The sequence below is a fragment of the Saccopteryx leptura genome, chromosome 6 (genome assembly GCF_036850995.1).
Source record: "Saccopteryx leptura isolate mSacLep1 chromosome 6, mSacLep1_pri_phased_curated, whole genome shotgun sequence".
In the NCBI taxonomy this organism is placed as follows: Eukaryota; Metazoa; Chordata; class Mammalia; order Chiroptera; family Emballonuridae; genus Saccopteryx; species Saccopteryx leptura.
The window spans coordinates 92,839,277-92,863,560 of record NC_089508.1 but is presented as its reverse complement, the minus strand read 5'-3'; the positions used below and the strand labels follow the sequence as shown (position 1 = coordinate 92,863,560).

The window sequence follows — 24,284 nt, the reverse complement described above, 5'->3', positions numbered from 1 at the left end:
TGCAAATCTAAGCCAATAGGAATAGGGGATCTCTCACTTCCGCCTCGAACAGGATGTACAAGAAATGGTCCTTCCAACAAACGGAACAGAAGAATTGGTTAAATCCGTCAGACTAAGAGAGAGAGTTTATGTAAAATGCTCTTGGAAAGAAGCATGTGATTAATAAATTGAGTGGAATGACTGAAACTAAACCAATAAAAACCGGGTAAACAAATGATTGACAGTTATAGAGACCCAATGGAGAAAAGGAGTTAGCAGAGCTAACTGAGAGCGTATTGGCTTCGGGATGCCGCAGTACCCAGAGTCTTTTCACTACGCTTTCGTTGCGGGGCCTGGATCAGCCTCTAGGCGGCAGGCCTCCGCTTGGTTCTGAAGAGGTAGACAAGTTGTGCTTCTGCCATCGGCTGCTGCACCAACGCGAGATGCGCCAAATTGCTCACAGACTCCAAGGCCCTTGGATGGATTTTGTGACCTTACTTCTTCGACGTGACCATGGAGAATTCACTCGATCACTGAGCTTTGTTCATCTGTAAATAAGAGAATTGGGCCAGAGAAGCCCAGAGCCAGGATTTAGACAAGGACAACCAGGACACTAGCCTATGCGGTGCGCACCGGGGGGCTCTGTGTCAAGACTCCCTGCTTCCACCCCAGCACTCCTCATTCTTACCAGTTTGAGAACATGAAAGGGGGTACGTTTTACAAATAAGGAAGCCGGTTCAGATTTACGTGGTTTGCCCCTGGTCATACAGGTCCACAGCAGAACTTGTTTCAACCCGTTTGGCATATTTCATTATGCCCTACCTCACATTTTTCTCAATACTTTCAAATGTCAGTTCACTTCTGCTTCTCATAGGTCAAGTTGGATGGGTATTAACTGTTCCCTCGTCTTCCCTAAGTAACAAGCACTGCATGTGCTAATAATGGTCTTGAAACTGTCCCGCAGCTGCAGAGTGGACCTAGGAATAGAAATAAGATCTGACTTGGAGGTGCTTTCTAGAATTAAAGAGGGTCTAACCTTCATATCTCAGCAGCCAGGGTGAGGAAATCCTGGTTTCTAAATCTTGTGGGACCCAGAGAAAAGAAGGCAAGGTGTATCCAGTCCCACATGCCTCTGCTTCTAGCATTTATTTGATGTTTAAGGCCCAGCATGCAAACTCAGTCAATTCACCAACAGTTTTTGTATCATTTGTCAGGATTTGTATTAGTAAGGTGATCAATCATCCTCCTTTAGGGAGGATAGTCCTTCTTTTGTAGGTTCTGTCATCCCTTGAAAAGTGTCCTCCTACATGTCCTCCCTTTTGATATTGGAAGACTAATCTGTAAATGTCCGTATTCAATCGATGCAGAGTTGATCCATTGCATAAGATGTAACGTATTTGTATCTAAATGAGTACTTTTTTCTTACAATTATTAAAAATTAATAGGCATGTAAGTATAACTACAATATAAAATATTACAAATGTTTTATTATGCATTTATCATAGTGTATTATTCTTGCAATGAATAAAATGTTTCTTTTATTTATGATGTTGTTTTTTTCAATGTATTTTTGTCCTCTTTTTCATTGTAAAAAAGTTGGTCACCTTAGTTTAGTATTTTGAAAAGTTTCCATTTCAACAGAAATTCTCTAGTTAGCTCACAAATAAGCTTTTTCTTTCCTTAAAACTTGAAATTTAGTTCTTCATATGCATTATATCAATGACAAAACAAATTATACTCTCTTGTTTTTGTTTTAAAATATTTTTATTGACCTTTTTTAGAGAGAGGAGAGAGACAGAGAGAAAGGGGCAAGGATGAGAAGCGAGAATCTCTCACATGTGCCTTGACTGGGCAAGCAGGTTCAAACCCAGGACCTCAGCCTTCCAGGTGGATGTTTTATCCACTGCGCCACCACAGGTCAGGCTCCTTTGTTTTGTTTTTGATTATTAAATACCTGTCAACCATTTCATTACAAAAAAATCTTGGGGTTAAGGGCACAGTGAATCTTTGTAAAACTCTTCTAGGTCTCAACAAACAAGTGTTGGCAAAAAAGACAAGATCATAAACTGGCAATCATTCATAACATTTGTACATATATGCTGAGTAATTTTTAACAGCTTTATTGAAATTTAATACACATACCATATAATTCATATATAATACACATATATATAATACACATACCGTATAATTCACCCATTTTAGCATATATAATTCAATACTTTTATTTTTTCCATCCATTTACTATCAGGTTTATTACTGACAATAACAAAATGAAAGTTAACTAAAATGTAATTACTTTTCAAAATCTTAGATCCATGTGGGGGGGCATGATGTGGTGTGTAGATGGTATTATATTGAGTTGTACACTTGAAACCTATATAGTTTGACAAACTGTATCAACTCAATAACTTAAAAAATAAGTTAAAAAAATAAAATCTCAGATCTGTGTATGACAAGATACTCCCAACTTCATAATTTTCAGTTAAGACCTTTGCTCTTAGCTCTAACTGCAACCACGTGGCAGACTCCAACGTCAGCTCCCAACTTCTGCAGTTCATCCAGCCAGATCTGCTTCTGCCAAAGGCAATCATTGGGACCTTTAACTTCTACCACCTTGAAGTGATCATCTTGGGAGTTCCACACCCCAGGTTGGGGAGGCTCCCTGGTAATTCAATAATTTTTAGTGTGTTCACTAAGTTGTACAAATATCACTTTAAAACAGTTTTATCACTCCTTAAAGAAATGTGCTCAATAGCCATTACTCCCCCACCCAACCCCCAGTTCTAGGCAACCACTAATCTTTGTGGTCCTATAGATTTGCCTATTCTGGGCTTTCATAGAAATGGAATCATACAATATGTGGTCTTTTGTGACTGGCCTTTCAATTAGCATAATGTTTTCAAGGTTCATCTGTGCCATACCATATATCATAAATTTATTTCATTTTATTGCTGAATAATATTTTATTGTATGAACATGCCACATTTTATTTATATATTCATCAATTGATGAACATTTGTGATTCCACTTTTGGCTATGTGAATAGTGCTGTGAACATTTGTATACAAGTTTTTGTGGAGAGGTAGGTTTTCATTTCTCTTGGTTCTATACCTAGGAATGGAGTTGCTGAATCATATGGTAACTCTGTTTAACCATTTGAGAAACCTGGAAACTGTTTTCCAAAAAGGATGCACCATTCTACATTCCCACCAGCAATGAATGAGGGTTCCAATTTCTTCCTATCTTGCCAATTCTTCCTTTAATCTGTCCTCTCAATTATAGCCACCCTAGTGAGTATGAAGTAGTATCTAGTGATATTGGTTCGCATTTCCCTAATGGCTAATGATGTTGGGCATCTTTTTGTGTGCTTATGGGCCATTTGTATATCTCCTTTGAAGAAATGTCTATTCAGATTATGTGTCCCTTTTTTTTCTTTTTTTTTTTTTTTAGTTTAAGAGAAAAAGAGAGATACAGACAGGGACAGATGGACGGGAAGGGTTAGAGATGAAAAGCATCAATTCGTTGCGGCTCCTTGCAAAGACCAGCTCAGCAGTGGGTGTGCAAGAGAGAAACATGCTGCAGGACTTTAGAAAAAACACACAACATAAAAAAAATGGGTACAGGGGACTCCCAACCTCTAGGACCAAGAGCTCAGATCTCTGCGGCCTCGTCATATTTATTTGTTTCTTTAATCAGCAAGCAAGTTAGCAGAGCATAGACTCAGGAACAGAGATGGATGATTAACTGAAATCTTGCAGGTATGCAGGAAATGGCTATAAGGCTCAGAAGCTGCCATTAAACAATTTTACCAGTGCTTGCCAGGGTAGCGTTCTACTCCCGCAGGACTTGGCGTTCTAAAGTTTGCATATAAGACTTGTTTCAGGGAAGCATTCTAGTCTCTGGCCATTTTCCTACACCTCATGATTGCTTTCTTATATGTGCCTTGACTGGGGGGCTTCAGCTGAACCAGTGACCCCTTGCTCAAGTCACTGACCTTGACCTTGCCAGCAACCTTGGGCTTCAAGCCAGTGACCTTTGGGTTCATGCCAGCGATAATGGGGTCATGTCTGTGGACCTATACTCAAGCTGGGAACCCCACGCTCAAGCTGGTGAGCCCGCACTCAAGCCAGATGAGCCCTCACTCAAGCAAACAACTTCAGTGTTTCGAACATGGGTCCTCAGCATCCTAGGTCAATGCTCTATCCACTGTGCCACCACCTGGTCAAGCTAAAGTTTTTTAAAATAATAGTTTCTAGTTTTCAGAGAATAAGTTTTGCACTTCTTTTGTTACATTCATTCTTGAGAGGTATATTCTGTTGTTGTTGTATTGATTTCCAATGACTGCTTTTACAAATTACCACAAACTTGGCACCTTAAAACAACAGAAATTTATTCTCTCACTGTTCTGAAGACCAAAAGTTTGAAATCACTTTCACTGAAATCAGTGTGTTTGCAGGGCCATGCTCCATCTGGAGGCTCAGAGGAATAGTTCATTCCTTGCCTCTTCCAAGTTGGTAGCTCCAATATCTGCCTCCTTGATTACTTTGCTTCCTTTTCTGTATGTGTCAAATCTTCTTTCTCTGCCTCTGTTTTTATGAGGGCATGTGATTGGGGTCTTGCCTAGTGATCTTAAAGAGATAGTGGAAAAGAAGGGGTAGGCAGGATATGTTGAAGGTGAAATCTACAGAATAATAAAAATGATGTTGGGTTCCTTTCTCCTGAGCCTCTTTCCCTATCTGTAACTCCCAGCTTGTTTAGAAAGTTTACTTCCTACTTGTGACTACGAATCTAGAATCCCTTATACAAGTGAATCAGAAAACATAATGTCACTTTTCCCAAGAATGACTGGTTATACCACCTATTCTGTAAAATCAGATACATCACTTTTCCCTCTTAAAACACATTAATGGCTGCCCAGTGCAGGTATATTAAAGTCCAAACTTTCTTCACTTGGTTCATAAGGTCCTTTATGATCAGCATTCATCTGCCTTCCATGCTTTTCTTGTGCCATACTTCTATCCTTTATTCACACCAAATTTATTTCAGTTCCTCTCAGGCCTTTGGACATGCTGATCTCTCTACCTAGCGCCTCTTTCCTTGAACCACAAAAGTTCACCCTTCAAGTCTCAACTTAAAAGTAATTTCCTTCAGGAAGCCTTCCCTGACCTTCAGTACAGATTAGGTAGCTTTGCTTTGCATTCCAGAACCTCTTCCATCATAGCACCTGGTACTTCTTTTATTATAGTACCTGTCACACTACACTACTACTGTATGTCAGTTTGTCTTCCCCTCATAGTAAATTGTGAGCTCCTAAAGTCAGGATACTGCCTCACAAAGTTGGTGCTTGATCAGTATTGATGGAATGAATGTTCATTCCTGGGCTATAGTGAAGCATGCTCCCATTAACATTTTCATGCCCATTAATACTAGCTGAACAGTCAAACTGGAAAGAACTGGGATCTGGAATTATTAGACAGAGCCCACTGACATGGAGTAGATCCCAGAGAACACTGTCATTGCAGATGCTGGAAGGAAGTCCAGAGCAGTCTGGCATCAGATAAAAGCAGTCTATTAAAGCACTCAGAATTAGGAAGATATTCTAATAAGAGGGCACTGGAACAGGTTTGGAAACACAAAGTGGTAGTGATAGATACCACTCGGAGCATTCGGTGTTTGTTGGGATTAGTATCTGTAACTTCTTTTTTCCCCTACCTTTATTGAGGTACATTTGATCAATAAAAAATATATGTATTTAAGCTGTATAGCATGATGTTTTGATATATGTACACATTGTGAAGTGATTACTACAATCAAGCTAATATATCTATCATCTCATATAGTTACCTTTTTTTTATCTTTCTTTCTTTTTGTGAGAACAATTAAGATCTATTCTCTTAGCAAATTTGGAGTACCTGATATAGTACTATTAACTCTAGTCACCATTGTGTTGAATATTAGATTGCCAGATTTATTTATCCTTCATATCTGATATTTTGAACCCTTTGAATATTTTCCTTATCCCTCAGTACTAAAAATCATCATTCTACTCTTTGCTTCTAAGAGTTCAACTCTTTTAGATTCCATATATAAGTGAAATCATTCAGTATTTGCCTTTTTATGCCTGGCTTATTTCATTTAGCATCACGTCCTCCAGGTTCATCCATGTTGTCTCAAATGACAAGATTTCCTTTTTTAAGGCAGGATAACACACACACACACACACACACACACACATCACATCACATTTTCTTTACCCCTTTATCTTTCAATGAACACTTAGGTTGTTTCCATGTCTTGCTATTATACATAGTGCTGCAATGATCATGAGGTACAGATATCTCTTCAAGATAGTGATTTCACTTCCTTTGGATGTGTACCCAGAAGTGGGATTGCTAGATCATATGTTAGTTCTGTTCTTAACTTTTTGAGGGATCTCTATAATGGTTATACCACTTTTTATTTTTATAACTTCACATACATAATCCTGAAGCCAAGTATATGGGGTAGGTATTACTATCTATTTTAGACAGGTAAAACTCAGGTTTAATGCTGGAATTCAAAGCAAGATCCTCCTGGTTTCAGAGCCTGTGCTCTTTCTTCAACATTAGCGCTTCTCAGATTTTAATTTGCACTAAATCACCTGGCAGGGGTGGGAGGTCTTGTTAAAATGCAGATTCTTTTTCAATGGGTCTGAGTTGGTGTCTGAAATTCTGCAATTCTAATAAGCTCGCACTGATATAGTTGTATTAGTCTATGGATCACATTTTGAGTCATAACACTCTGCATAACACTTTACTTATTTTTTCAAAAAGACTTAGTAAGTCACCCAGGTCACACAGCTGGTCCATAGTGAAGGCAGGGTTTTTGTTTTTGTTTTTAAGATTTTATTTGTTGATTTTACAGAGACAGGAGAGAAAAGGGGGGAAGGAATAAGAAGTATCAACTCATTGTAGCTTCACTTTGTTCATTGATTGCTTGTCATATATGCTTTATCTGGGCAAGCTCAGGGTTTCAGACCCACAATCTCAGCAGTCCAGGTCAACACTACTAAGCCATCACAGGCCAGGCAAGCCAGGAATTTTGAACACAGATCTATTCGGTGTTAAAACTTACTCTCTAAATCACCAAGATATGCTGTCTTCCTCTATTGGCAGAAAACAGGGCCCCCAGCTTCCAGTCTGGGACTTAAGTGGAAAATCTAATCTCTGATAAATTGATGGGAGCCAAAAAGACTAAGAGGGTTACCTAGCAGACCTCTAGCAGAGCAAACAGGACCAGGGCTCAGTTACCAGACTAGAGCACAGGGTGGGACCCAAGTCTTAGGAACAAGATAGAAGCTGAGTTTCTAGAACTAGAACACAGCAACAAGGATGACTTGATGCTAAGACTCTAAATATGGGTGAGAGCTCAACTATCCCTCCTGCCTGGGGCCTGAAATGGGGCCAGATGCGGGGTGAGACTGATTCTAAAGGTGTGATGAGGCATAGGAGAGGAGAAAAAGGATGCAGGGTGGGAGCCAGACCACTCTTCCTGCCCTCCTCCCTAGGATTCTTGACTAGGCTTTTCTAGGGCTCACCAGCATCCTTTGGGGCTATAGACCCCATTCCCTGTACTCTGTTTTACAACTTCCCATTCTCTTGATTTCAAGCCTTCCTCCCACTTCAGTCCTCCACATGCACACTCTGTGTTTGCATGATAAGGTAGTTCTATATTTCAAGCCTTTATCCCATTGACTTTGCTCTGTCGGGATCTAGAACAATCAGCCTTGGATTTTTTCATTCCTTTTTCCTTTTTTTCCCCATCCTGACTGTCCCTCTGAATAGCCAGGGCATGGGTTGCTGGGAAATGGCGGACCTCAGAGGTGCTAGTATTGACTTAGTCTGGGGTCTGCGGTGGGGAGCGGTGGGCCTGTGGGAGCAGCACAGAGCAGGAAGAGAGTAGGGAGCAGGGTACATCAGATGCTTCTGGGCCGAGGCTTTTGCATCAGGAATCCAGCCATCCACACTACACCAGCTGTCAGCTCAAGGCTGTGTCAGAGTCATCAACTATATTAGGATCTTGGTCAGAACTTTTGATTGACTTTTGGCTAAAGTCTACTTCAGAGCTTCCACAACAAAAGACAGGTACAAATGTGACTTAAAGAGTGAGTTACAGATCTCAAAACAGAAATGACCAGATAAATTTCCAAGCATAAAAAATAGGAAAATTCAGAATTGGCTTTGCAGAAGAAATGATCAGGAATCATTATGTCAGTGTTACTGTTCTAGGGAAAACAAAACAAACAAAAAACCTTTTTTTTTTTTTTTTACAGCAGAAACAGAAAATTGCCTCTGCTATCTTAGGATAATTTCCCATGATCCAAGAGCCTCCATGTACTTACTGTCACTTCTGCCCCCAGACAGAGTCTCTCTGTCCAAGTGACCCCTTCTCTAAGAGGAGGTGGTCCAGGGGCAAAGAAGAGGCAAAATAGGAGTGTTTGCCGGCGTCCTCTTACAGATCTGTCCTCAGCCTCTCTCATTCATTTTTTAATTCATTTGGTTCATTTTTGAGAGATGATTACTATGCAGCCCCTGGAGATTCTGATAATCATCGAAATGCAGGTTTCTTGAGGGAGAAACCCCATAATCATCCATGACTTGATGCCTCCAAGAACTACAAACATTTCCTTTTTGTATATTGCAGTAAAAAAACCCTCCCAACATACATTTTATACATACACATAAGAGGGTCTGAACAGGTCCACTTCAGCAGGTACCTCTGTAGAGTGGGGCTGTAGGGGGAGAAGGGGCCGTACTTCTTTTCCTTTATAGAAGATTCGTTGTTTGACTATTTAAATTAGTGAGCATTAATGGTTTTAAAATTCATTTTTAATTATAGTGGACATAAAATATTATATTAGTTTCACGTGTATGACACAGTGATTCAACATTTGTATATTCCTTACAAAATGGTCACCACAATAAGTCTAGTAACCATCTGTTGTGATACATAGTTATCATATTATTGACTCTATGCTGTACGTTGCTTCTCCGGGAGCATTACTCTTGTAATTTGGGGGGAAGAAAATGAGGAGGAGTGAGAGAGGAAGGAAGGAGAAAGAGATGTGAGAGAGGAAAAAAGGCAGAAAGACAAAACAAAACCATACACATAAAAAACCCCAGAGAGACAGGGAGGGAGGGAGGGGCGAACAGAGATGAGCACCTCCACCCTCTCCCTGAATAAGATCCAGGGAATCTCATCTATGTCCCTTACCCTGCAGGAGCAGTTGGAACCCTCTTAGGAACAGCAGCTGTTCACCCTCATTGGTACATTATTCATCATGTATTTTATTTAGATTTATCAGGGTTAAAAGAACTCAAAATAAAGATATATATAATAACTTTTGGCCATTTAAAACATCAAAATAATGAATAATATTTAAGGAAACTAGAGGCAACAGGGAGGGCAAGGGGAAAACATTAAAAGAACACACTGTATTGGACAAGAAAGAAACTAGTTTCAATAGCAACAAATACTAGTTTGCTTAAACGCTGGAGTCTTCTACTCCCTGTTTGAGCAATGACAACCTTGCTTCCTATAGGTTGGGCCAGAAAGGTAGACATAGCTGCCTTCATCGCCCTTACTTCCTCCAGAAAGCCAGCAGCATTGACCAGTGGCCGTGAGGAAGGCTGCTCAAGACCCAGCCCTTGCAGACCATCTCCAGCTTACCTACCCCAGAAACCACCCTGATTGCCCTGTCCCCTCACTGCTCTGCCTTTAGTGACAGCACTTCTGCATTCCTACATCGCTATACTCAATTTTTCAGTTATTTTGCATATGTTAACCATTGTCACATATTGGCCATATGTTCATTAACCCGAAAACTCTTTGAGGACAAAGAGGCCTCTGACTTGCCTCTTTATCTCTTTTGGTGTCTAGGTGTCGCCCGTTCCAGAGAAAGTGTGCAGTGACCTTTCTTTCCCCTCTGCCACTTCTCTACTTCTTCTCCAGTGACATTGCCAGAAGCCAGAAGGACCATGGTTAGCAGATGACCGCACAAGCACGTCTGTCTAATTCTAGCCAAGGGCATGAGGAAAAGGACAGTGCCCAGGGACCTGTGGCCTCTTTTCTGAGAGGACACAGGGCTAATAATAGGAGGGGAGATTAGAGAGGGATTTGAACTGCATTGTTATCTCACAAGAATGGTGTTTGAGAACCTTTCTTCCAAGCTCTTCCAAGAGCTGCACCCTCCCTCCTCTGCGCTGTGTCTGTGCAGGAGTGCTCACGGTCTTTCACCACTTCTCTTTTCATCTGCTCTTTCCTTTCAATGCCCATCCATTCTCCTCCTCCTGTCCCCATTCCCACCTTCCTCTCCAGCCATCCTAATTCCTCAGCCCTTTTCTCCCCATTTTCTTGCCTCCTGCTCCTGTTCTCCCTACATCTCTGCCTTGCTCTGCTTCCTCCCACCACTTCCCACAAGTCCTGCCCACTTATCCTTCTTCTCACTGCCACCCCCCTCAGGCCGCTGTGCCCCTCTCCTCTCCTCCAGAATCCTTCAGCTTCGGGAGCGAGATTTGTTTTCCGGGTTGGTGGCCTTTGTCTCCCTTTCCTAACACATTTAGACCAGTTTCTTGTCCACTCCTCCCTCTGCCCCATTGCTGGGCTCTCTCTCACAGCTAAGCTGGACAAGCACAAGTAACAGAGGCTGGGTGAGCTGACAGCCTCCAATCTTCTAACAACTAGCAATCATCACCATCAGACACCAGGCACAGGGACACCTCTGAGAACAAGACCCAGGACAGGCAGCCATGAGAAACACCTCCCCAAGCCCAGCCAGAGAGCTATTCTTAGGAACTAAGTACCACAAGAGGGCCTTTTCCTTTGTTTTACACCACTCCCATGGAGCTGCTTTTGGCAGCCAGGACTGTAATCTCAGGTACAAGGGGCCCAGGAACAGTTAGGCCAGGCTTGAACCTATGCCCCTTGCCCTGACTTCTCAGAGCCATGAGACTCTGCCCTTGGGGCAAGGTCACTAATCCCCCGCCCCTTCCCCTGGCCTTGCCATGACACACACAGACAGGCCGCTGCACAGCTCTGCCCCTTTCTGGAGTCCTAGCTTACTCACTGCACAGCTGAAGCTTCACCCGCCAGCCCTACCCTACTACTCTGCTGTGCCTCCTGGGTGCCCCCACGGACACTTTCTTGGCTCTCCCCCACTCTTTGCCAACCAACTACCTCTCTGACTTACTTTATACTCCTCCTGCTCAGAATGGGTCAGGCACTTTTTATCTAGTAAATCCAAAGCCTTTTGATAGAGGCCCTTCTTTCTTGCTACAGGTAAGGAAGCTAAGGCCCAACTCTGGCCCTTTAGACACCAAGGAGCCTGACCAGCTTAGTCCCTAGACTAGTCCATGGGTCAGAACCAGTCAGGGTGCCCGCTGCCCCTGAAAAACTCTCCTGAGAGAAAACATCAGCCAGTTCCCCAGGCTCCTCCATTCCAAATCAGACCCAGAAAAGTCACTTACCCCATCTCCCATGGCTAGCAGGACCTGCATGTTATGTGCATTTTTTTTTTCAAGAAAGACTGAGACAGGCAGAAAGGGAGAGAGATGAGAAGCATCAATTTGTAGTTGTGGCACTTTAGTTGTTCACTGATTGCTTCTCATACATGCCTTAACCAGGGGGCTTCCAGCTGAGCCAGTGACCCCTTGCTCAAGCCAGCGACCTTGACCTCAAACCAGCAACCTTTAGGCTCAAGCCAGCAACCACGAGGTCATGTCTATGATTCCATGCTCAAGCCAGTGACCTCGTGCTCAAGTGAGCCCATGCCCACACCAGATGAGCCCACGTTCAAGCTGGCAACTTCGGGGTTTCTAACCTGGGTCCTCAGTGTCCCAGGTCGATGTTCTATCCACTGCACTACCATCTGGTCAGGCTCTCTTTGCATTCTTAATCATTTTCTAATATTTGTGTAGAACTTTGGAGCATGTATAACAAAGGACCGGAATTGAAGTCTGGCATAAACCCTTGCCTGCATACCCAGCAGTAAGAATACTACACGGCTGCAGCACATCAGACGGAGAAGGATCAACCTTCCTTCCACCCTCCCACATTTGGAGCACCAGCCAGGGTCCTGCTCCCAGAGACCAGCAGTTATCACATGGCTGGGTTATAGGTTGGGACAGGTAGAGGCATTTGTACCATCAAACCAGGAACATTATCTTTCTAGGTATATTTAAAATACTGAGGCATAAGCAAGGAGTAGAAGCTAATTGTGTTCCCAAATACTCTCTGGGGTTACTTCCTACCCTCCAGCCTTCCTTTAGTGCTTGTAACCTAGAACACAGAAGGCCAGGACCTGTCTAAGGTCAGTTGATGTGAGCTAAAGGACGTAGGCCAGGGCTTTCCCAAGTTCTGTTCCGAGCTCCCTACATATGTATCTGGAGATGAGGAGAGAGCTTGTTGAGCCTCCCATTTGCAAGCCCCCTTTATGGTGGTGAGCATCTCAACCCTCTATGCATTTATTATAATAAAGATGGGAATAGGAAATCAGAACCAAAAAATGTAAAAGAGAATGGGGAACAAAATAAGGGTATCTATTATCACTCCTTCTTCCATGTTAGGGATTGCCTGGTCTTAAAAATAAATCAAACTGTGTTACTTGGCCCTCTTCCCCTTCTAGTTGCTGTCTAATCGCTTTCATTTCACTGCCAAGCTCCTCAAGTGCATAGTTTACACCCACTGCCTCCATTTCCTGTTCACTCATCGTTTCCTTCATACCTCACTGCAGCCTGGCTCTGCCCTGCGACTCTACAGAGGTGCTTGCTTCAAGATCCTTCAGTCTCTGTCTTCCTGACATAAAGTCTTTCTTTGGCATCTGACACTGCAGCCACCTGTTCCTCTTGAAACACTTCTGGCTTCCAGGAAACTGCCCCTTTCTCCTGTTCCTTGGCTCTCTTTGTGTCGCCTTCTCCATTCTTCATGGGCTTCTCTTCCTTCTTGCATCTTGGTACCGTGGGTATCTCCTCGAGCTTTACCTCTCCTCTCCAATCTCATGGCTTCTTCCACTGTCCCTGAGGCAGTCAGTGTCATTCAGCAGCCTGCCTGCCAGTCCCATAATTCCAATTTCCTACAGGGATGACAAGTATCTTCCATCAGATGCCCCATTGTTACCTCCAACTCTCCCCAACAAATACTTGGTCCTTCCCCCTGCCTGCCCAAGAGCTGGTTCCCTTTAGCCACTATCCCTGTCCTTGCCAAACATCACAAAGTCTGTCAGCAAGGCATTTTTTCCTTCCTTAGAAATCCTTCCAGCTTCGCCCTTTCCTCTTCACATCTATTAGCTACACCCTCCTCCTGACCTTGATTGCTACTTTGTCCTCCTCTTGGGTCTCCTTGCCTCCTGCCTCTTCTTCTCTTCTCTTTCAAAGTGCCCAATAACACTCCTCTGAGTCTCCTCAAACTCTGCTTTCACAACGTCACAGTGATTGCCCCTGGTCCAGAGCTTTAGTCACTCTTCATTGCCTCCAAGATGTTCTTTAGTTGGCTGGTCTGGGAAACATGGTAGTGTAGGTAGAGAGCACGATGGAAAAAGACATACCTGGGTTTGAATCCCAGCATCACACTTGCTACTTGATCTTGAACAACTATGTAGTCTCTGTGGACCCAGTTGTTCAACCAAAATGTACAAGTTAATTGACAGGCAAATGTGAGCATTAAGGGAGATAACATATACATGGTACCTGGCACAGATAAGCTCTCCAAACATGAACAGCCCTTTTCCCTCTTCTACAATGTGACCCCACCTAAAATCTCCAGACTCCCATAGTCCACCCAAGAATATGTCCTCTGGGTCCTGACTACCCCAGCATGCCATCCCCTGCCAGGCCTTTGGTTATGCTGTGATTCTGACCACCTAGACCTCATCCTAATTCCCAGCGCTCCTCAAAGCCTTATCCTGCTTCCTTCAAGCCCCAGTTCAGGCACCCACCTAGAAACCGCACTGAACAAGAGCTTCTCTGCCTTTGGTTTGTTCTGGACGTGGACCACACTGTGTATAGACCTGCACCATCTTCCCTTGTTTTCCAGTACTGTGTTACTTGTGGCTTCCTGAGCTGATGGGACTGTCTATGAGTCAGAGGCCATGTGGTCTTTCTGTGGCTCCCACAGAGCTGTGCATACAGCAGAGTTAGCAAGGCATCTGATTAAGGGACTGACCAGGACCCAGCTGGATGGTGAACGGAAGAATGAGATAGGCTGGAAGCTGGGAGAGAGGCTCTCCCGGCAAGCTCATCAAACACTAATGCCCTGTCTTGAAACTGACTGGCTACAGAAGGTAGCTGAAACTGTGTGTTATAGAAGTGGTCCCCAAACCCCGGGCCACAGACCGGTACTGGTCCGTGGGCCATTTGGTACCAGTCCGCAGAGAAAGAATAAATAACTTACATTATTTCTGTTTTATTTATATTTAAGTCTGAACGATGTTTTATTTTTAAAAAATGACCAGATTCCTTCTGTTACATCCGTCTAAGACTCACTCTTGACGCTTGTCTCGGTCACATGATACATTTATCTACCCACTCTAAAGGCCAGTACATGAAAGTATATATTTTCTGACATTAAACTGGTCCATGGCCCAAAAAAGGTTGGGGACCACTGTGTTATAGTAAGGTGACCAATCGTCCTCCTTTAGGGAGGACAGGCCTTCTTTTGTAAGTTCTGTAGTCCCTTGAAAAGTGTCCTCCTACATGTCCTCCTTTTTGATGTTGGAAGACTAATCTGTAAATGTCCGTGTTCAATTGATGGAGAGTAGATCCATTGTGTGTGATGTGACGTATTTGTATCTAAATGAGTACTTTTTTCTTATAATTATTATTAAAAATTAATAGGCACATAAGTATAATTACAATATAAAATATTACAAATGTTTTATTATGCATTTATCATATCATAGTGTATTATTGTTGCAATGAATAAAATGTTTCTTTTATTTACTTTTTTTTTTTTTTTGTATTTTTCTGAAGCTGGAAACAGGGAGAGACAGTCAGACAGACTCCTGCATGCACCCGACCGGGATCCACCCAGCACGCCCACCAGGGGCGATGCTCTGCCCACCAAGGGGCGATGCTCTGCCCCTCTGGGGCTTCGCTCTGCCGTGACCAGAGCCACTCTAGCGCCTGGGGCAGAGGCCAAGGAGCCATCCCCAGCGCCCGGGCCATCTTTGCTCCAATGGAGCCTTGGCTGCGGGAGGGGAAGAGAGAGACAGAGAGGAAGGGGGGGGTGGAGAAGCAAATGGGCGCTTCTCCTATGTGCCCTGGCCGGGAATTGAACCCGGATCCCCTGCACGTCAGGTCGACACTCTACCGCTGAGCCAAACTGGCCAGGGCCTCTTTTATTTATGATGTTGTTTTCTTCCATGTATTTTTGTCCTCCTTTTCATTATAAAAAAGTTGGTCACCTTAGTTATAGGTCTCTGTGCAGAGACATATGCCTATGTACCTACATGTATATGTGCATAAGCATGTGCATTTGTGTGCACTCACCTGTATTTATGGTTGGGGTAGAGACAGGGAGACCTGCTTAAGGAAGCGGAACCTCTGAAGAAAGGAAGTCCAGAGGTTTTCTTCCCTTGGGAAGGATGCTGCTAATTCTTAGCTTCTTGGCCCCTCACTGAGCAATTACCATTCACTCCTAGTAAATCCTATGGTCTCTACCTATCTTGGGCTGACCCAGGCCTGGCAGCCACCGGGATGCCTGTGAGCAGATCCTTATGTGGAGGAGCCGGGCCTGTGCTGGGGCCCCAGTTGGGGCCCAACACAGAGAGAACAGTGTGCAGGGCTCCAAGTTGAGACACCAGAGTGTCCAGCAGGTGACTCCAGGATGCTGTTTTCCAGTTCGCCCAATTATTTCATATCATAATACCCTGGCCATTCTCTTCCCCGAGGTTGCTAATACCTCTGCATCCTAAGTTTGGGGACCACCTCTGAGGGTTTCAGTTTAATCTTCTTCTCCTCCACTCCCCACTCTTATTTCCTAAGGCCAGGCCAGCTCCCCCAGGCAACTCTGCTCAGGGTCCCTAAGATCTTTAGCCACACAAATTAAATCTAGCTGATGGTTGGCTATAATAGCCAAGCAGCCTCTACCTTGGGGCCTCTGCTCCTGTCAGATGTCCTTGGCTGATGTCACCACTTAACCTGGGCCACTCTGGGTAGACTTCAGCTCAGCACACTGGCCCGTCATGAGGGCTAGGCTCTGGCCTGCCCTCGGGCAGTGGCGCCTCTCCTGGCCTCAGGGCTGGGCTACGGGCCTACGCGGGACCTAGGACAGCCTGAAGACTTGCCTCCTGGTCATGACGCTCCCATGGGCAGCAACAATCTAGGCAGAGGATTCCACAGCAGGGCTGAGTCTCTACTTCATCCTGGCCCAGACCATCACTTAAACCAGGTTGATTTAGTGGGGCTGAGGCAGATGTGAGGAAAAGAACTGATGGCAGTGTCACCACCCTACCTACCTGCAGTTAGGTCTGTGTTCCTAACAATAAAAGCTGCCATGTAGTGAGGGCCCACTACGTGCCAGACCCTTTACCTGTACAAACTTTACTGGTCTTCATAGCCCTGGAAGGGAAATGTAACTATCCCCATGTTAAAAACAACAAAACTGATTCAGAGGGTTTCTGTGACTGACCTCCACCATACAGCTGGGAAATAGAGTGAATCTTTGTGACTGACCCCAAAGCTCACCAAACACGCCCTCTGAGGCCTCCAAACCAGAATCCAGAAGGGCTAAGTCCACAAGCCTTCCTTTCTGGTAAATTGTGCCTATTCAAACACTCCCTGATGGCAAGATCCACCTTCCCAAACACCCCAAACAAAACTGTGCCAGCCTAGTCCACACTTCCAGCTGTCTACTGTCTATCGGAAAGCAGAAACTCTGGACTACGGGGTGAGGGCGGGGCATAAAAGGATACAGAAAATTTTTGAGCCAGCAGGAAGACAAAAGAATGACAAGAAGGAGCAGCTGTTTATAAAGGGAAACCTGAGAAAGGCACAAAGCTCAAACCCTAATCCCAGACTCATGTGGAGCCAGGGTTGGGGTCTCCCCAAGGTCAGGGATTTCAGGGGCAGGCGGATAAGAGCGCTCAGCCCCACTCCAGGGTGGGTCCCTTCCCCATGTGCGCAAACAGCTGATTCCTCATTCTTCTTCTTGAGCCAAGCCCTCTGCCTCTTTCTGCCCCTCTTCTGTTCTCATCCCTTTGGATTTGGGGGCTTCTTTCCACACCGGGGCCTCCTTTAACTTGCCCTACTGTGCCTCTCCTCCCCCCATTCCTGTAAGTAATTTTAGCAACTTTTGCTCTAAACTCTCACTGGCATTCACAGCAAATGGCCCCTGTTTGGGCCTGACACTTGATCAGGGTGGTGACAGAGCCCAGACAAAGCAGGCACAATGCTGGAGAGGGGGGAAAGGGAGGGGTAAGGGAGACAGATCACCTTCCTTCCACTTCAGGCCTTATTTGGTCTACCTTTGTGAAGGAGCCTTCCTCCAGTCCCTCTTTATTTATAGCGTTCCGCTCTCTCTCCTTTGTCTTGTCTGCTATCACTCTGTAGCACACTCCAGTGGGGCCCTTGGCCCCTATCTCACTGTACCAGGAATGTGCATGTGAGCAAAGGCACTGGCTATAAGTTCAGGCTTGGGTTTCAATTCTGAAAAACAGTTAAATACAGTTGCCCAGAAGATGGGTCTTTATTTTGGTCACCATTAGAGACTTATTAAGTAGAACGCCTGGCACATAGTAGGCATTCAGTAAATAGTTGTTGAATGAAGGAATCAGCAAAGCTGTTCAGTTCATATAATAATGAGCAGAAGGAAGAGAATCATTTTGCAGCCGAGAGCAGGTGCCTGAGGGTTGGGGAATGAGTGGGATCTTTAAGGACATCAGACCCTCCAATCTGTCTCCAGAATGGAGATCCGAGGCAGAGAGTCTAGAGGCAGCGAGGCCGAGTTCTACTCTGGATTGGGGTGTGGAGAACAGTAACACTGCAACACCAGTAGGCCAGTGTCCCCAAGCCCACCAGGAGGAAAACAAAGCACAATCGATATACTAAACGTAGAAATGACTTCCCAGAGCCACAGCCATGGAGGTTGGCCCATGGTAAAGACACGGGCTTTGAAATGGCTTAGCCATGTCCCAAGGATTCTTGGTGCAGGTGGCAGCTTTGAACTTGGAAAGCTGGAAGGGATGAATGAAAAAGAAATTTTGCCAAAGCATTTCTTCCTGATTAAACTGTAGATGTAAGCTTTACAATATAATTCAACTATAAAAAGTAATTAACCTCTAAAAAGAGAGAGAGAGCTATTTGGCCTTCATTGCCAGTCCCTGGGTAGGCTTCGTTCATCAGCACCTGGCAAAGCCTGGTCAGGACCCCCAGAGCTTGTTAGACAGACATGTTAACATTGGGCCCATAGGGGGCTGTCTCAGCAGCTAAATAACCCAGCACTGCAGAGCTGTGGCTGCACTGGACAAGGCCCCTGTGTTAATGGTCTAACCCCCCCCCCCCCCGCACTCCATCCCACCTGCATCCTTCCCTTACAGCTGCTCAAAGCCCTCAGTTACCAAGCAGCCCCCACTGAGGCCCTCGCCTGGATCATCCTTCCCTGCTGTGGCCACCCACCTTCAAAATGTACCCACTCTGTCCCCATCCTCCCAGGCCTGCCGCTCTGCTTCCAAGCTGACAGCTAATCAGATGGGTTAACACACATGCGCCACAGAGCCGCAGTTGGGAAGGAGGGTGGATTCCAAACCAAACTACGCAGTGGTTGCCTGGACACGGAACCAGCGAGGATTGCACACCACTGCCGGGAGAGCATGGCCTTGGCTGTGTTCTGTGCTCAGAGGCTGCGCCCCAGCTCTTTTTCCTCGCTAACGCCGTGGCTGCTCCTAAAGCCTGCAGGAAAAGGGGAGATCTTTCCTGTCTCTCTGCCTCACTTGCCAGAACACCAGTCTTACTACGTCTGGATACAGACCATCCCACAGATGGTTTACAGGAGCTGGGTTGTCTATGGCTCCAGGGTGTCTGGCTCTGGGTAAGGAGTTTAGTACCTGGGGCAGAGCTAGGAAAAGAGTCAGGCAAAGGCTCCGTCAGGCAGGACCATCTGGAAGCCTGACCCTCCCCTCCGCACACACTGGGTCCCTGCTTCCTTAGACTGCCAGCCCTCCTTTCTGTCCTCCCTCCCAGGCTGGGCTCCCTCTCCCACTTACTGAGTCTTCTTTCCGCCCTTGAATCTTGCTGCCCTGGCTGACTGCTCAAACTTAAAGAAGGCACTTCCCCTCTCCATGAAATGAAGGGCTTGGACTCATCACCAAGGCCTGTCTGGCTCTGAGGCTCAGTGACCTCAACATCACTTAGCTGGTCCAAGGAAACTAGTACGCGAGCCAGAGTCCCCATCTCTGTTTCCTGGTCATTGTTCTTGTCACTTGGCTGGGAAACCTTCTTCCAGTCTAGGCCCCACCTTGAGCCCAGGCCCCTAACTTTGCCCTACCCTCTGCTGCTGACAGCCCCCTCCCATCTCATAGTTGGATGCAGGATCTAAGCCAGGGAGCAGGGAGGACACTGTGCAAATGGGGCCAGGCCAGTGCTTGGGGAAGGGGGCTGGGGGTCAGGGGGAGCAGGGTCAGAGGCCAGGAGAGCACAGGAGAGGTCACGGGGTGGTCGGCTGTGGTCAGTTTCCTCTCCTGCCAGCTGTGGAATGTGAGGTCTGGCCGGAGAGATATTTTGGCTGCACTTCGAGCCATCCCCGCCCCCTGGAACTCAGACCCTGCACACTCCATGCCATAACAATGACGACCACTTCCAATTGTTTCCTAGTTGGAAGGGGGGAGGAGAGGGCTGTTTAGGAAGGGGGGAGCCTGGGGGAAATGCTTCTAGTGACAACAGCCCTTTCTAAATCCAGCTGGGGCCTGGATGCAGGGGGGGGGCACCCTGCTGCCCCATATATACGGCCCCTGACCCAATCAGACTCCACAGCTTTGTCCTGCACCCTGTCTGTCCTCTCTGCTCTCAGGTAGGAGCATGGAGCTGGAAGCCTTCCTGTGGGATAGGGGGGCCCCAGGTTTAGGAAGGGGCTCCTCTAGGAATAGCAAGCTGCATGCAGGGCTTCATGCAAAGCCCTGGGTCTGGTAACTGAGAACACATGTTTAGTTCTAAACATATGTGTATGTGCCCCAAGAGGAGCGGGGGCTCATGTGTTACTGGGGGATGTCTGTTTCAATGCCTCTGAAACCAGAATGCATTAGAGGGGTGTGCGTGTGCGTGTGCGTGTGTGTGTGTGTGGTGTGTACAAGCATGCATGGTCTGAACACATGGTGAGGGAGAGTATGTGCCTCGTTGCCTGAGATGCATAGACATCAAGTGGAAGACATGTGTTTATGATCATGCCTGAGGACAAGCAGGTCCATTTTGGGGGAGGCACAGGGGGAAGAGGATGGCAGAGAATGATTACTTAGGAAGTTTATGTGCTTAAAAGCTAGTTCTGTGAGGTCTGCAATGTGTTACTACCCGTGTTGTCACATGTGGAGGTGTTTGTGTGCATATTCAGGAGTCACGATTGCTATAGTGTGTGTACACCCTACAAAAAGAGTTCGCAGACCTGTGGTGTGGGGGGTCTGTATACTCAACAGCGTACAGTATGTGAGCTTAGTGATACTGTACATATACTTAAGTGCACGCCTGTTGCTGAGGCATAATGGCACACTGGGAGGGAGTGTGTGCCGAGGTATACGAGGAAGGGAGCGTGTCTGTGTGCGACATGAGCAGCGGGCACGTGTGTTTATCAGAGGACATGTGGAACAGGTCTGGCTCTGTGATGGGTATGTCTGTGAGAGGATGCCCACAGGGTGTCCTCTCTGAGAATGTCCACCAAGACTGACGATCAAATGGGGACCAGATGGAAGAGAACTGTTTTCAGTCATGAGACAAGGGTTCAAGTCCTGCTACACTACTTATTGTTGTGTTCTTGGACAAGCAAGCCCTGTAACCCTGACTTCCTCATCTGTAGAATGGGGTGAAGATTGAGTAAGAGAATGTGCATAAAATGCTTAGGAGGCTGTAAAGCTCTGAACAGATGTGAGCATTTGTTGTTCTTCAGGTGCCCCAAAGAAAGCAAATTTCACTAGGTGGGTACAGGCAAGGTTGGGGCACTCCCCAGGGGGTGGGGGACTAGAGCTTAGGGTTGAGTTGACTTCAGGAAACTAGAACTAGTGTTCAGAGGATAAAAGGAATAGTGCTTGGGAAGCAAGAGAGGACAGGACCAGAGAAGCTGACAATCACTTCCCACCTGTTTTTCAGCCCTGGGGGAGGGGGAGGAAGGTGCTGAAGGGCAGAGCCAGCAAGCAGCAGGGAGGTGGCCCTGAAACAGCCTTCCATTCCCCCAGGTCCCCTGCAGGCTGAGACACTTTCCTCTCATAGACATATTTGAGAAGCCACGGTAAGGAAAGCTAAAGGTGGGGTGCGGGGGAATCTGGGAAGATACGGAACTCTAGTTTCTGCCTTGCCTTGGGAGGATGTCTTGGTGACCAGGAGTCCTTACCTGTGGCTGGTGAGGGGGCCAGGCCACAAGGGTCAGAGGTGGAGATAGTCAACTTCTTGCTCCCATGAGAAGCCCAGGATCCTCCTCCCTATTCCAGGAGAGCCCCAGGCTGAACAGAGTTAGCCTTCCCTTCTGCACTGACAGATTTGCTAGGCACTTTCAGGTTAAGGGATAAGCTCAAGGACCAAGGGACTTGCCAGTGACACCGCCTGACTCCTGAGCATGGTGCTAGACTCTGGGCGCCCACTATAGAGGAGAGCTCAGGGCGGAGAGCGGAGAGGAGGGGGGTGGGAGGGCAGCCAGCTCCTTCTCTCGCCCAAAGCAGGTGCAGGCATGGGGGATGCAGAGATGGCAGCGTTTGGGGCCGCCGCCCCTTTCCTGCGCAAGTCAGAGAAGGAGCGGCTGGAAGCCCAGACCCGGCCATTTGACCTCAAGAAGGATGTTTTCGTACCTGATGACAAAGAAGAGTTCGTCAAGGCCAAGATTGTGTCTCGAGAGGGTGGCAAAGTCACTGCTGAGACTGAGAATGGCAAGGTGGGTGGCAGGGCTAGCATGAGAGGCCACCTGGGACACCCTGCACACCTCAGGAGGATAGAGAGGGGCGCCACCAGGACCCACCCCACACAGGTTTTCCTTTACTTTAGGTAGGGATCCACATTCTCCACACGGTCCCTTATCACACCCAACACCTGGGTATCTTTTCTCTTGAACATCATTGTCTTCTAACTCACCCGACTCCTATCTCTGCTGAGGGAGGGCTGACCACAGGCTGTGTGTGTGTGTGGACTATGGCAGACGGTGACTGTGAAGGAGGACCAGGTGCTGCAGCAGAACCCGCCCAAGTTCGACAAGATCGAGGACATGGCCATGCTGACCTTCCTGCACGAGCCCGCCGTGCTCTACAACCTCAAGGAGCGCTATGCGTCCTGGATGATCTACGTGAGTGCCCCACCGATGACATTGCTCTGTATCTGGTAGCTTCCTGGTCCATACATTTCTACTTCCTGGAGACAAAAGTTTCTGTTCTTTGTGCCCAGGCATTATTGCATTCTGTCCTAGTCTCTACCTCTTAGGTTCAGTTCCAATACCCTGGGGCTGGCATTACTCAGATTTAGTGTATTCCTACATAGATTTTCCTTTTTCTCCTTCCTCTTCTAGGATCTTTCTCTAACTCTAATGCCATCCTTCCCACTGGCAACTCACTCCTGTTTTTCTACATCTAGACCTACTCAGGCCTCTTCTGTGTGACCATCAACCCCTACAAGTGGCTGCCGGTGTACAACGCCGAGGTGGTGGCCGCCTACCGGGGCAAGAAGAGGAGTGAGGCGCCGCCCCACATCTTCTCCATCTCCGACAACGCCTATCAGTACATGCTGACAGGTGACAGGCCCAAGTGAAGGGTTTTCTTGAGGGCCCCAAAGATGGGACACACATGCTGCTGTTCTTCCTTCTTCCATGGGCTTGGCAGTGAGACAGGCCTGGAGAGGGCATGGGGTGGGGAGGTGGGGGACACCAAACAAGAGCATCCTGTGTGGCTCCTGACTTACCCTCCCCATTTTCTTCCCACAGACAGAGAAAACCAGTCCATCCTGATTACGTGAGTGTGGCTCCTGCCCTATTCCCTCCAGGAGTTCCCTGACCCTGCTCCATCAGCACCCCCAGCCCCATCGGTGCCCCACTCCCTATGCACAGCCCAGTCTTCTCCCTCCACCTTCCCACCAGCTCCTCTTTCTTCTCCGGCCTTTCCCCTTCACTTCTTTTTGCTCTCCCTTTTCCCTCTCGGATCTCCTTCACCTTCTCTCCTCCAGCTCATCATCATTTATCTCTAAGCCCAGTATCACCATGTCTTCTTCACCTCTTCATTTTTTTTCCATCTTTCCCTTCAGAAAACTTCCCCATTCTTCCAGCCCTACCCATTTCTGTTCAAAATGGCCCAGGCCCCTCTCTTCTGACTGACTTTGCCCAGCTAAGATTAGGTTCCATCTGCCCAAACCCAGCACTTCTTGTGCCGTCCTTGCTGGTGGCTACACCTGCCCCTGTGCTTGTCAGAGAACAGCTGTGTGTTTGGGATGCTCAGTACCTGTCAGCTGCCTGCGTCAAGGCTCCCCCCGTTGAGTAGGGTGAGGCACTCTCACCTGACTTGAGGTTTGTTGGCCTCAAGACGTGTTTGTGTAATGCCGAATGTGCCCTTGAATGTCTTGACAGCGGAGAATCCGGGGCAGGGAAGACAGTTAACACCAAGAGGGTCATTCAGTACTTTGCTGTTATCGCTGCCATTGGGGATCGCAGCAAGAAGGACCAGAACCCAGGCAAGGTAGGCCTGTTGTCCTCCAGGGTCCCACACTGCAAAAAGGGAAGGGAACCTCTCACCTGCCGTCCTCCTAACCTCTGCAGGGCACCCTGGAGGACCAGATCATCCAGGCCAACCCTGCTCTGGAGGCCTTCGGCAATGCCAAGACCCTCCGGAATGACAACTCCTCTCGCTTTGTGAGTGGTCCCTGACCTGGGACTTGGGATTTGGGCAGGTTGAAGGGTGGCATCAAATATGAGCTTTTCCTCAACTCATCACAACTGTCTCCCATCTCTCCAGGGGAAATTCATTCGAATCCATTTTGGGGCAACTGGGAAGTTGGCATCTGCAGACATAGAGACCTGTGAGTGCCATGCAGGCACTGAGCTAGGGCTCAGCCTGAGCTTGCCCTCATCGTAACCGTCTTGATCTTCCGCTTCTCTCTCTGCAT

General features: G+C 46.8%; 1 protein-coding gene and 1 long non-coding RNA gene across 2 annotated transcripts in view; one reads left to right on the top strand and one right to left on the bottom strand.

Moving 5' to 3' along the window:
- Positions 1 to 9,288: 9,288 nt before the first annotated feature.
- The window catches only part of LOC136407939 (uncharacterized), a 23,157-nt gene continuing 8,161 nt past the window's right edge, over positions 9,289 to 24,284 (bottom strand). Inside the window, exons 2-3 of the long non-coding RNA XR_010752034.1 lie at positions 13,323 to 13,512; positions 9,289 to 13,090 (exon numbers count right to left, since the gene is read on the bottom strand). This is a non-coding gene — a long non-coding RNA (uncharacterized lncRNA). The remainder of the gene's footprint in view (positions 13,091 to 13,322; positions 13,513 to 24,284) is intronic.
- The window catches only part of LOC136407937 (myosin-7), a 22,479-nt gene continuing 18,062 nt past the window's right edge, over positions 19,868 to 24,284 (top strand). Inside the window, exons 1-7 of the mRNA XM_066388597.1 lie at positions 19,868 to 22,077; positions 22,339 to 22,482; positions 22,767 to 22,923; positions 23,113 to 23,140; positions 23,749 to 23,857; positions 23,938 to 24,030; positions 24,134 to 24,197. Coding sequence (XP_066244694.1) covers positions 21,877 to 22,077; positions 22,339 to 22,482; positions 22,767 to 22,923; positions 23,113 to 23,140; positions 23,749 to 23,857; positions 23,938 to 24,030; positions 24,134 to 24,197 — 796 coding nt within the window. The 5' untranslated portion in view covers positions 19,868 to 21,876. The remainder of the gene's footprint in view (positions 22,078 to 22,338; positions 22,483 to 22,766; positions 22,924 to 23,112; positions 23,141 to 23,748; positions 23,858 to 23,937; positions 24,031 to 24,133; positions 24,198 to 24,284) is intronic.